General features: G+C 41.6%; 1 protein-coding gene across 1 annotated transcript in view; it reads right to left on the bottom strand.

Moving 5' to 3' along the window:
- Positions 1-283: 283 nt before the first annotated feature.
- The window catches only part of LOC112231585 (F-box only protein 41-like), a 134,202-nt gene continuing 121,527 nt past the window's right edge, over positions 284-12,958 (bottom strand). The window contains exons 10-14 of the mRNA XM_042312104.1: positions 9,058-9,153; positions 8,862-8,980; positions 5,112-5,270; positions 4,607-4,722; positions 284-3,191 (exon numbers count right to left, since the gene is read on the bottom strand). Coding sequence (XP_042168038.1) covers positions 3,129-3,191; positions 4,607-4,722; positions 5,112-5,270; positions 8,862-8,980; positions 9,058-9,153 — 553 coding nt within the window. The 3' untranslated portion in view covers positions 284-3,128. The remainder of the gene's footprint in view (positions 3,192-4,606; positions 4,723-5,111; positions 5,271-8,861; positions 8,981-9,057; positions 9,154-12,958) is intronic.

Here is a 12,958-nt window from a genome sequence, read left to right on the forward strand (position 1 = left end):
AAAACACAGAAGTAAATCAACAACAGAATGGCTTCAACCGAGGGAAAATACGCCTTCTGGAGTGGCCCAGTCAGAGTCCTGACCTCAATCCAATTGAGATGCTGTGGCATGACCAAGAGAGCGGTTCACACCAGACCTCCCAAGAATATTGCTGAACTGAAACAGTTCTGTAAAGAGGAATGGTCCAAAATTCCTCCTGACTGTTATGCAGGTCTGATCCGCAACTACAGAAAACATTTGGTTGAGGATATTGCTGCCAAAGGAGGGTCAACCAGTTATTAAATCCAAGGGTTCACATACTTTTCCCACCCTGCACTGTGAATGTTTACACGGTGTGTTCAATAAAGACATGAACATGTACAATTGTTTGCGTGTTAATAGTTTAAGCAGACTGTGTTTGTCTATTGTTGTGACATTTGATGACCATTTTATGCAGAAATCCAGGGATTTCCAAAGGGTTCACATACTTTTTCTTGCCACTGTAGTTTCCTTTAGACTTTGGAGAAAAAAAACCTCACAGAATGGACACCTGTAGACTCTTAATATTTGTCTGTTTTCGTCATTTCGATACTTATGACCTTAATTTTTTAGAACACCAAATGCAGTAATCTTTTTATATTATAAACAACATTATGTACAGTGTTTAATGTCTTAAAGAAGACAAGATTGTCAGGAACTGAAAACCCCCTAAAGTTGAATCCCAGAATGGCACCCCACTCCCTATATAGTGCACTACTTTTGACCGGAGCCCTATGGGCCCTGGTCTAACGTACAGCAGTTCACTATACAGGGGAAAAGGGTGCCATTTGGAGCACAGCCTAAAAAAAACAAAGAATAAGTCCAAGCCTACCAGAGGATCAGCTTCCAACTGTTGTCTTCTGTCAGAAGGAGTCCACATTAGACTTGAGATGCCTCCCTGGGGTGTTGCATGGTTTGGGTCGGTGTGCATTGTTGCCTGAGCTCGACGACTTGCTTGAATGCATTAGCGGTACAGTATTGCGAGTGGATCCATACAGGCTAATGCTGTCCTCTTCTCCCATCATTGCACTAAGCGAAAAATAACTGGTCAGGCGTAAGATAGCCTAACTATGAGCTTCCATCGTTTTGCTTTCACTTGACAAGGCAATCAGTGCAGGTGAAGAAACAAGAGGACTTTGAGGCAAATTGAGATCAAGTCTGCATCCCAAATGTCATCCTATTCCCAATATAGTGCACTACCTTTGACCAGAGCCATTTGGGAGGCATCCAGGGACACTTCCTACCTCTCCACCAGCTGTGTGTCATTGCACGAGTCATCCTGCTCAGCAGAGGGCTCCAGAGAGTCAGCTGATCTATGACATCGAACAAATTGCAAATGGCCATAAAGTTGGATAGAGGGCACACTTATGAAGCCGTTGTGGCGAAAGAGGCAAATATGTGCCCTCTATTCAACTCTATGTAATTGGCGGACAATTAAAAGCCCTTCCGGTGTACTGGCTGTAAATACAACAACATCTATATATATATATATATCATAATAACCGGCTGTAACATATATACATGTATTATACATTATGTTTATAGCCAGTTAACATATAAATTGCATCATGTCAATCAACAACTCTTTTCGCTGTAGGCTATAGCCGTTTCTCAACTGGCACCCTATTCTGTGCACTACTTTTGGCCAGAGCCTTATGAGCCCTGGCTAAACGTATTACACTACATAGGGAATAGGGTGCATTTGGGATGCAGCTTATGCATGTAATTCACTGCAGCTTACAGAGCTAGTGGCTAGTACAGGGTTAACGCCTGCCTTTGACAACACTCCTATAGATCAGTGGCACACTGGAGAAAGCATTTTACGAAATGAAGAGAGAACAGACACACGGCTGTGAATGGCATCAATTCTGAAATAGAGGCCTAATGAATTCATTTGCAACCCTGCTTAAAAACAAACAACACAGTAGCTGCCTTGTGGACCAACCGGCCTATAGATACCGTATGAGTCCCACAGACAAAAGTAATTGACAGCTGAAAAGTCCAAGAGGGTGCGAGAGATGGTGCTCGGCTGATGAGCATGCGGAGGATGGACCTAGTGTTCAATACTGCGCTGTTCCCATGGCGACCGCACCATGGAGTGGCTGATAGGCCGATAAAGAACTTGGAATAAAAATGTTCTCGAGGTGACAAGATATCTTCTCGTTTTATGTTCGACCAAGTCTGCAGCTGGTATGTCATGTATCCCTCCCTTAAACACACACACACAGGTTGGGAATCTATTTTAACTAACGGTTTTAGCATCTTGATAAAAAAGCATCCCAGACACATTCTCTGCAATGCTCTCAGTGAAGAACGAGAGCCTGCTCTTTCATGACATCCGTCCTCCTGCATACAGCTCTTTTCTCAGTTGAAATCAAAATGGCCGCCGAGATTACAGCATCTACAAAGTCCAATAGTCCTGCTGAGTTTATGTTTCACATCTGTTTGGCAGGTCAGCAACTCACAGGCAGGGTCCCTGTATGCTTTCGCGGAAACTTACAGGCCCCTGGTCTTGTTACCTGCCTGATGATGTCTTTACCACACTTTACCCCACCATAAAGTTGGATAGAGGACACACAAAATGTACTACTTTAAAATGGAGTTAGCCCTCAATGTTGCTGCCCATTTGGTCAAAAAAGCAGCCATTGAAAAGATAGGGGATGAGCTCTTGTACATATCTATGGTAAAGGAGGGTTTGGTCCCTTCATGAAAATCTCCACTGGGTTTGTATGCTCCAGGGTAAGGTGTGGACCTATCCTACCCAGGCCCTACCCAGGTCCTACCCAGGCCCTATCCAGGCCCTATCCAGGCCCTATCCAGGCCTCTTATCTTGTCTATCCTCTGTTCTGTAATGCATTGTAATGGTCTATGGAGCATCTATCTGTCTGTGGTGTCTGTGTCTGTCTTTTAGTCAAGGCTAAGGGCCGAAAACACATTGGTTTTTATTTTTAACTAAAAAGCAGCATGTTCATCAACCTCCACTTTCTCCAACAGTTGCTGCATTTCCTCTTCAGTTATGTGTGTTGGGTGACTGGTACGTCAAGGGGTTTCAAATGACAGGGTCTGTTCTGTTGGTGTGGCTGGGGGGGGGTCCTGAGTGGTGAAAGGGGTTAGCAGAGGATGTCCGCCTTCACGTGCAGAATTTTGGAGAAGCCCGGTCTCTTCTTCAAGCCCTGGAGGGTAAAGAGGGATGGATGGAGGGCTTAGACCACTACACTCATTTATGCAGAGAAAAGTCAACATCACTTCTTTAGTTTGTAGACCATTGTGCGCACACACACACACACACACACACACACAGTAGAGGCCGTTGAACCATCGAAAGGGTGTGTGTAAATGAGCGTGCCTCAATCTATTAGGGCCCGGTGACGATGCCAGCGTCGCGATACTCGTTAGTATCATGGCAAGGGAGCAAAACGCAAAGCGGCTTCAACGTCTTTAGGAAAACAGCCCTAATGTTGGAAACAAACATCAATACGTTGTCATTCCCGAGTCACATTTATTTATTTCCCAAAACTATTAGCACACTACATTTTACATACAGCGGACTAAAGAGTTCGGTCTGCTTTTTGCGTTTTCATATTCGACCAGATGCCAATATCAGCCCTATTAAGAATGTGTGAACCGAAAATACACTTAAGAGTGTTTCTCCGGGAGAAGCGGTATTTAGATACAGGAAAGTAAGCATATAACTACATTTGTAGACCAGCATATAACTAAGTTTGTAGACTGGGCTGGTTCCTTATTGCGGTTTTCACTGACTGTACAGTACACACACACACAACTCATAGGTTTCTCCCCCTCCAGGGTTTATTGAGTTTGACTAAATGTTTGCTCTGCTTCTCCCCCGTCTGCATACAGCCATGACAAATGAACAGTGCCGAAATTACACACACACACACACACACACACACTTTTAGCTCTCTGGAGTTAGTTACTTAACGACTATGAGTTATCTAGCACAGCGTCCCTCAGTGAGAAAGGGGCACCTTCCACACTGACTCACAGAAGGAGGGAAGGCTCACACGCCCACCCTATTCCCTATTTAGTACGCTACTTTGACCAGGGCTCATAGAGAAAAATGTAGACGAAGTCCGAGTGCGAATATCGACGCGCTCTTCCTCTTAACCTCTGAGTGGCGCCCGCCGTGGGCGTGCGACCGCCCTCAACGCACCGCTTCCTCCCTTCAGAAAGCAGCTGGGATTAATTCCATTTCCTCAGACGACCAGCTGAACTGGACTTCCTGGTTTGGAGTCACGTACGGTTCAGTGTGGTCGAGTTGTAATAATAGACAACTCTCGCTCGCCCACCGAACCATCGCTAAAGGATGCTACAGACTTAGTCATATACATTACATGTATACTGTGGGCAGGAGAGAAGCCAAAGACAGGAAATTGTTTGGACTGGCATAGTTAGGAGAACTGATCCAGAGTAAGTTTTAATAGCATTGCCCCCCCCCTTAAGTGTATTACACCCCCTTTTAAAAAATGATCTAAGATGATTTTTAAATGCAATTCTTTTTAAGAGCATTTGGGATTCATTGGGACGTGGTCTCTGAAATGGAAGTTAAAAGCTCCGTTCTAATTACCTGCAGCTTGTTCACCATCTCGTCAAACAGCTTCCTAGCCTCAGGGCTGCTGGGGTCCTCAAAGTAGTCCTCCACCCCGATCTGCACCACCATGGACTTCAGGTTACGACACACACCTGGAGGGGCGAGACTGTTTACAACCCTCACATGGAAGCAGCAGACTCGCCACCCAATTCCAAATAGAACCCCCCCCGACCCTACGCCCCCGGCCACTTGTGTAGATCTGAAATGATTGGCTGGATGAGAAAAGTGCAAAAAAGGGTGCTTATGCAACACTTTGAGCCGCAATGGAAAACTAAAAATGGGCAGGGATTTCACTTTTGGGATTGTTCTATTGGTTCCTTTGTGAAAATAAAAGCACATATTTATTTATATTTATTCATATTTATTATTAAGTACAGCAGTGTCTTGGGGGTGGAGGTGAGGACACGCATCTCTCGAACCTCCAGACCCTCCCAGTAGTGTTCTATGTAGTGCACTATGCAGTGTAGTCGGGTGTACTCACTGTTGAAGTGAAGCAGGGCCTTAGGGGTGACCGGGGTGGAGGTGAGGACCAGCATCTCCAGGCCCTTCAGACCCTCCCTGCACACCTCAGCTGCCACTTCCTGGTTGACCTCACTCACATGGTCCAGCTCCAACACCTGCAGTCGCATGCAGTTCCTCGCTGTAGGGAGGGAAAGCGGGAGGAGGAGAGAAGGAGGAGATGCCTTTGATACCAACAGCTTAGTCGGTAGTATGGGAATAAGTAGCATTGACCGCACCAGAACAGCCATAGGGCAGGAGAATATCTTCCATTTCTGTAGCGTGAGGCAGCTAGAAGCACAAGTACCACCCCCCCCTCCCCCCCCGGACAGGACGCTTGGTATGTGCTGATCCATCATTTTTCAAGTGCTAGGTAAGATATCTAAAGAGCCTATCCCGAGTCTAAAGCAGTCATATACACCTGGCACCACATATTGATATACGTTTGTTCACGGGTTGAAGTGTTAGCATTGCTTACACGAAAATAAAACTTAAAAAGAGAGACGGCCATAGCGAAAGCGCACATAACCAGCCTACAAAACCAAAACAGTAAGTTCACCGTGTTTCTACCATTTGTATGACATACTCTCAGATATAGATATATTTGAGACAGCTTGGGGATAGTGTTTCCTCATGTTTCGCCCTAGATGGTAGGATGAGTGTGAACCGATCAGAATGGCTGATTTCCAAATGGCATCCTATTCCCTTAACAAGTGCACTACCTTTCACTAGCGCACATACAGAGCCTTCAGAAAGTATTCATACCCCTTGATTTATTCCACATTTCGTTGCGTCACCAGCCTGAATTCAAAATGGATTAAAACAAAATGTGCTCACCCATCATCAAACACCCCACAATGACAAAGTGAAAACATGTTTTAAGAAATGTTTGCAATTTTGTTGAAAATTAAATAATTCTCATTTACGTAAGTATTCACACCCCTGAGTCGATGCATGTTAGAATCACCTTTCGCAGCGATTATAGTGTTTCTGGGTAAGTCTAAGAGCTCTGCACAAAAGGATTGTGCAATATTTCCACTTTTGCATGTTTTTTTATTCAAGCTTTGTCAAGTTGGTTGTTGATCATTGCTAGACAGGCATTTTCAAAGTCTTGCCATAGATTTTCAAGCCAATTTAAGTCAAAACTGTAACTAGGCCACTCAGGAGTTTATATCCATACCCTGCCTGCAGTTTGATAGACATAGTGCATTCAACCCTGTGTAAATCAGTAAATTCTTAACGTAAAGACTTAAAACTCAGGATTCTATAAAAGCATACCCCAATGAGCATTTTTTTGGTCATGTAGTGTATGTTTGAAATTCACTGCTCGACTTGAGGGACCTTACAGGTATGTGTGGGGTACAGAGATGATAAACACTACCATTGCACACAGAGTGAGTCCATGCAACTTATTGTGACTTGTTAAGCAAAGTTTGACTCCTGAACTTAATTAGGCTTTCCAATAAAAAAAAGAGGTTGAATACTTTTTCAGCTTTACATTTTTAATTAATTAGTAAACATTTCTAAAAACACAAAACATAATTCCACTTTGACATTACGGGGTGTTGTATGTAGGCCAATGAGCCAAAATCTAAATTGATAAAATGTTCAATTCAGGTTGTAACACAGAAAATTGTAGAAAAAGGGGTGTGAATACTTTTGAAGGCACTGTAGGGCTCTGGCCAAGAGTAGTGCACTATATAGGAAATAGGGTGCCATTTGAGAGGCACTCAATGTCCTTTCCTTGCCACCCCTCATCCTCACTCAGCCCATGTTTGTTTATTTTAAAAAGGTTTATTCCACCTTTATTTAACCAGGTAGGCCAGTTGAGAACAAGTTCTCATTTACAACTGCGACCTGGCCAAGATAAAGCAAAGCAGTGCGAAAAAAACAACAACGCAGAGTTACACATAAACAAACGTACAGTCAATAACACAATAAGAAATATGTGTACACTGTGTGCAAATGTAGAAGAGTAGGGAGGTAAGGCAAATAGGCCATAGAGGCAAAATCATTACAATTTAGCATTAACACTGGAGGGATACATGTGCAGATGATGATGTGCAAGTAGAGATACTGGGGTGCAAAAGAGCAAGAGGGTAAGTAACAATATGGGGATGTACTGATAGACAGACCACCAAAACAACTGTTTCTCATCTAGCCACAAAAGTCATTTCCTCCCTCTGTTCCTGCATGCTGTGAATCGTGAGTAGGAACGTAATAGCTGGGTTACATTTTTCCTTCTGACTGGGAGGGTATTTGCAGTCGCACGCATCCCGCTTCCCATATGTGTGGACGGGCCAGAAATAAATCAGAATATTTTGTTCCTCAGAAGAAAAGAAAAAAAGGGGATTTAAAAAAAAAAAAGTGACAAATAACCCCTTGAAGTACAAAGTTCCATCCATCAACAAACAGTCCCCTCCAGGATTCCGCAATCGCATAATTCAATGCAAAATCTACCAATCAGCGTATATTATGCGAGAGCTCGCAATTTTGACCAAATCCCGCACTTCTAGCGCATAAAATGGGTCCAATCAAAAGCGGGTTAGTAATTTTGACTAATTACTGCACTGTTACCGTGGAAAATGGCCCAATCCAACCACACGTCAACAAAGTTTCCTCCGCTAGCCTGTCAGCATATTCACGTGAGAAGATCATGGGTGATTGTTGATGGCTTGACAGGCAGTACAACGAACAGAAATCAATCTCATTTGCCAACCAAAAATAACAGCTAACGACCGTGCGAAACTATTTCAAAATGTGTTTGGAAACTAGAGAAAGTCGACAATCAACAGTCACTTCAAATCAGCAAAGCATATGAGAATGTCAGAACAGTTCCCACAGCAGCTGTAGATCACAATGACTGAAGTGGTAGCAGGGAAGACCGTGGCAAGCGCTGACAGTAGTATGAATCAAGGTGAGTGGCGTTTTACTCCGCTATCCTTGGCTTCAGTAGGGTGGTCGGCACTCTGCTCTCCACCAGTCTGTCTATGGAGACGCTGCTCAAAGAGCTGAGTGTAATTTGCCAGCTTTGCCATTTTAAACTCTCTGTAAAACATAATACGGATCACGAAAGCACAATCTTTCTGGATTTTTATTTATTTTTAGAAATGGAACAGTACATTTCAACCATGATATTCTATATTTTCTGTTGTTTGTCTCCCTTACGACCCTTTCAGGAAGAAAAAAAATCTCAAGAATTTTGAAGACAACTTATTAGAAATAAATATTGATCCTCAAAATGAAAGCGATTGATCAGCTTTGAATCCATTTGTTTTGTTTTTTTTGAGAGAGAGTGAGTTGGAATGGGAGGTGCATCTTGTGTTGATAGCAAGCCCCAAGCCTGATGGATTGGAGAGGTGTGCGTGACTGATGCGTGAGTGGATTATGACAGAGCTCTTTGTTATAAAATAAACTAAGCACTTTAGATGTTTCTAATTGTTTTTGGATGATGTATTTCTGCTTTTTATTGCTTTATATGAAATTAGCGTGAGGAATAAAAAAAACATCGCAAAATGTATCGCAGAATTTCAGAAAAGCTGCTGCAAAATCAAGCATTTTTGGCCGCAGAAATCGCAACAAAAAAAGGCGAAAACCTGAAGGGACTGAACAAAGACCTCTGATACGAGCCATACAAAGCACTTCAATCCAAATGGTTTATTTTTTCTGAAAGAATAGTCCCTATATCAGTTTTATTAAATCATGAGATATTTATCCAAATGAATTTCCTCACCCAACGAGGCCAGTCCCTGAATGCCACATCCTGCCCCGCCCACGCCCAGGGCTCTGAGGTGCGGCCAGCATCGGCCAATGGTCTGCAGGCATCGGTTGCTGAAGCGAGCCGGTTGTTGGCTGGAGGAGAAAGAGAGAGAGGTACGTTACAATATATGTGTTAAGAGTATTCATAAAATAAATGTGTTGCCTCTCACCATGGATGTAGTGGTGCCACCTGGAGGGAGATTATGTCTCTACAGCCTGCTCCTAGAGCCCAGATCACCTCCTGTCCTACAGGGTCTGTGGCACTCCTAGAACAAAAAACACCAATTCACTATACTTCATGGTATATCAATCTAGACACCCATTCATAATATTTATCAGGGGTCTCAAACTCATGGCACGCGGGCCAAACGTGGCCCGTCTACTGATTTAATGTGGCAGATTAAATGCTACTGTACTTACAGTATATTCTGTAATACCACAGTGGAATACTACATAGTATAGTATCCATACTGTAGTGGATTATATTGTATAGAGTGTGAGCACTCCGTGGTGGTAGTACCTGTAAAGACAGGTGGGTTGTTTAGCAACAAAGCCGATGCATGCACAATCGTGGAGCAAAACAGGCGGGGGTTGGCTTAGAATCAAAGGATTGTTGACAGAGTAACCAGAATAATGTCATAGATCGATTGAGTCATTTATTCTAACTAGTCAACGTTGGTAAAATTCTTCCATCTCTGCTTCTCTTGCGCAGCAAAGATGTTTAGGGATGCCGGATTTTCTGTGCAAAATTTCCTAATAACAGTTTGACCGGAAAATTGAAAAAAGGTGTGAATACTACCCAACATGTTTGTGATAAGATTTCAGTTGGACTTTATGATGCTGATAAAGATAGCACCTATAGATGGTCACGAACTGTCTAAATGTGTATAGCGCCTCGCAATCATCCTCTACACCAAATCCTTCCTGAACATTAGGCTATTGTTCTGGTCCTCCCTTCTATTGATTTTCCAACTCCGGTTTGCAGCTTTTCTCTTATAGAATTAAACTCCGACATTGTTCTTTTTGACTCAGTGTGTCGAAGTGACCTTTTTCTGCCCAAGTTCCGAAAAGCATTTGGCGATTGGAGCGTAGATAGGCCCTAAAGCTTAGGCTACACACAAACAGCAGACAAAACGAGTGGAGAAAAAAAATACAGAAAATGTCCCAAAACAAAAATATACAGAAATAGTACTTATTTCCACTGGCAAATAAACCGCTTTCAGAAAGTATTAGAAAACATGAATATAAACTAAACTTATCTGTAGATGATCTCCTGATATACCTGACCAATACTTATTGCAAAAAATATTTTCTGAATACTCTAAAATCTCAGGATATAAAATTAACGTGGGAAAAAATAAATAATAATAATAATAAAAAAACAACATTTATTGCATTTAACTCAGGGATTTACAGCAGTCTTTAAGTGGACCACAAAAAAAAAATTAAATAGTTGGGATGCTTAACAAGTGACAACAACAAATATAAAAGATAACTTTATGCCATTACTGAACTGTGTGAAAACAGATCGAAATAAATGGAATAATCTTCCCATAAATCTTCCAGGTAGAATAAACCTCTTCAAAAAAAGGTTTTGTATTTATTTTTGTAATACTAATTCGTAGCATAAAAAGGAACGTTTGACATCTTCCTACTTTACGTCTGAGGGTTGTTTTAAACCTTCAAGACTTGGACTTGTATCAAATCGCCACCCAAGTCTTTTACTTGCTTCAAATCCACTAAAGAGGAACAACAGGTAACTATTGAAGATGCGCAGCTCATCCCCTGTATCTTTTAACATGTCTATTTTCAAAAGGAGAAGGTTAAGAACATGAATAACTTCATTGTTAAGAACACGAGAACAACGTGGAAGAAAATGTAACAATTCTACAACAACAAAAACAACCTTGTGGAACAATCCTTAGATTAGCTTTTCACAATTCACCGATGAATTGGTCCACGTGGAAAACTTAAAAAGGCATGGAAACCGTAGACGACTTGGTAATAGGAAATACATTCATTTCCGTGACGGCTTTAAAAAGCTATTTTGGATCGGCCAACGTAGATATTTTCAAATAAAATACAAAAAAAATAAATAAAAATAAATAAAAATAAAACTTAAAAGTTGTATATTACAAAATGACGATTTGAAATCTTTTGGATATCAGAACAATCTTGAGGGAATCCCATTTGAGTCAGAAAAGGATATTCATATGATAGGTAATACATATAAAACATTGCAGAGAGCCTATCCAACTGACAATCTCTTAGAAAAATATATCAACTATTGGAACAAGACTTAAAAGAACTGATATTGGTACAAGATAGTTGTTCCAACTTTCCCTCTAACGCAACTACAGTTAACAAAAATGTACATTTAATTCAGTATAAAATCATGTATAGAATGTATTATACAAGAGACAAAATCCTGACTCTACAGAACAATCTAAGAGTCATGTCTGAAGTGTAAAACTAATAATGACTCAATAATTCAGGCCTTCTGGGAATGTTATAAAATCCAAAAGTTATGGCGGCGTTAGAAGGTTGAAGTAGTACAACGTAAATGTACTTTTAATCTGTCTGTCTGCATATTTCAAGACGTGGCATATGAGGGTGCCTTGAGAGAGCCGATGGGTTGAACGATGCTTTTGTGTACTAAAGAAAATGTCTGCAGCATTGAAGGTCCCCAAGAATACAGTGGCCTCCATTATTCTTAAAATGGAAGAAGTTTGGAACCACCAAGACTCTTCCTAGAGCTGAGCAATCGGTGGAGAAGGGTCTTGGTCAGGGAGGTGACCGAGAACCCAATTGCCACTCTGACAGAGCTCCAGAGTTCCTCTGTGGGGATCGGAGAACCTTCCAGAAGGACAACCTTCTCTGCAGCACTCCACCAATCAGGCCTTTATGGTAGAGCGGCCAGACGGAAGCCACTCCTCAGTAAAAGGCACATGACAGCCCACTTGGAGTTTGCCAAAAGGCACCTAAAGGACTCTCAGACCATGAGAAACCAGATTCTCTGGAGAGACCTGAAAATAGCTGTGCAGCGATGCTCCCCATCCAACCTGACAGAGCTTGAGAGGATTTGAAGAGAAGAATGCGAGAATCAGTTTTACCTTTGTCGTTATGGGTTATTGTGTGTAGATTGATGAGGGGAAAAAAAAACAATTTAATCCATTTTAGAATGCTGTAACAAAATGTGGAAAAAGTCAAGAGGTCTGAATACTTTCCGAATCCACTATACTGAGTGAACACTTAATTTAATGTAATACATAAATAAAAATCTATTTAGTCTCACATAAATAATGAAATGTTCAATGTGGTTTAAATAATGCAAAAACAGTGTTGGAGAAGAAAGTAAAAGTGCAATATGTGCCATGTTTAAGTTCCTTGCTCAGAACATGAGAACATATGAAAGCTGGTGGTTCCTTTTAACACGAGTCTTCAATATTCCCAGTTAAGAAGTTTTGGGTTGTATTTATAGGAATTATGAGGCGTCGACTATTTCTCTCTATACCATTTGTATTTCATGTACCTCTGACTATTGGATGTTTTTATAGACACTATAGTATGGCCAGCCTAATCTCGGGAGTTGATAGGCTTGAAGTCATAAACGGAGCTGTGCTTCAAGCATTGCTAAGAGCTGTAAAAGTGCTGTTTGAAGGAATGCTTACGAGCGTGCTGCTGCCTACCACTGCTCAGTCTGACTGCTCTATCAAATCATAGACTTAAATATAATATAATAAACAAACAAACACGAGCCTTTGGTCATTAATATGGTCGAATCCGGAAACTATCATTTTGAAAACAAAACGTTTATTCTTTCAGTGAAATACGGAACCGTTCCATATTTTATCTAGTCTCAATATCTAAATATCTAAGTCTAAATATTGCTGTTACATTTCACACCCTTCAATGTTACGTCGTAATTATGTAAAAATCGGGCAAATGAATTACGGTCTTTGTTAGGAAGAAATAGTCTTCACACAGTTCGCAACGAGCCAGGCGGCCCAAACTGCTGCATATACCCTGACTCTGCTTACACAGAACGCAAGAGAAGTGACACAATTTCCC

This window comes from Oncorhynchus tshawytscha, linkage group LG34, assembly GCF_018296145.1.
Source record: "Oncorhynchus tshawytscha isolate Ot180627B linkage group LG34, Otsh_v2.0, whole genome shotgun sequence".
Classification (NCBI taxonomy): domain Eukaryota; kingdom Metazoa; phylum Chordata; class Actinopteri; order Salmoniformes; family Salmonidae; genus Oncorhynchus; species Oncorhynchus tshawytscha.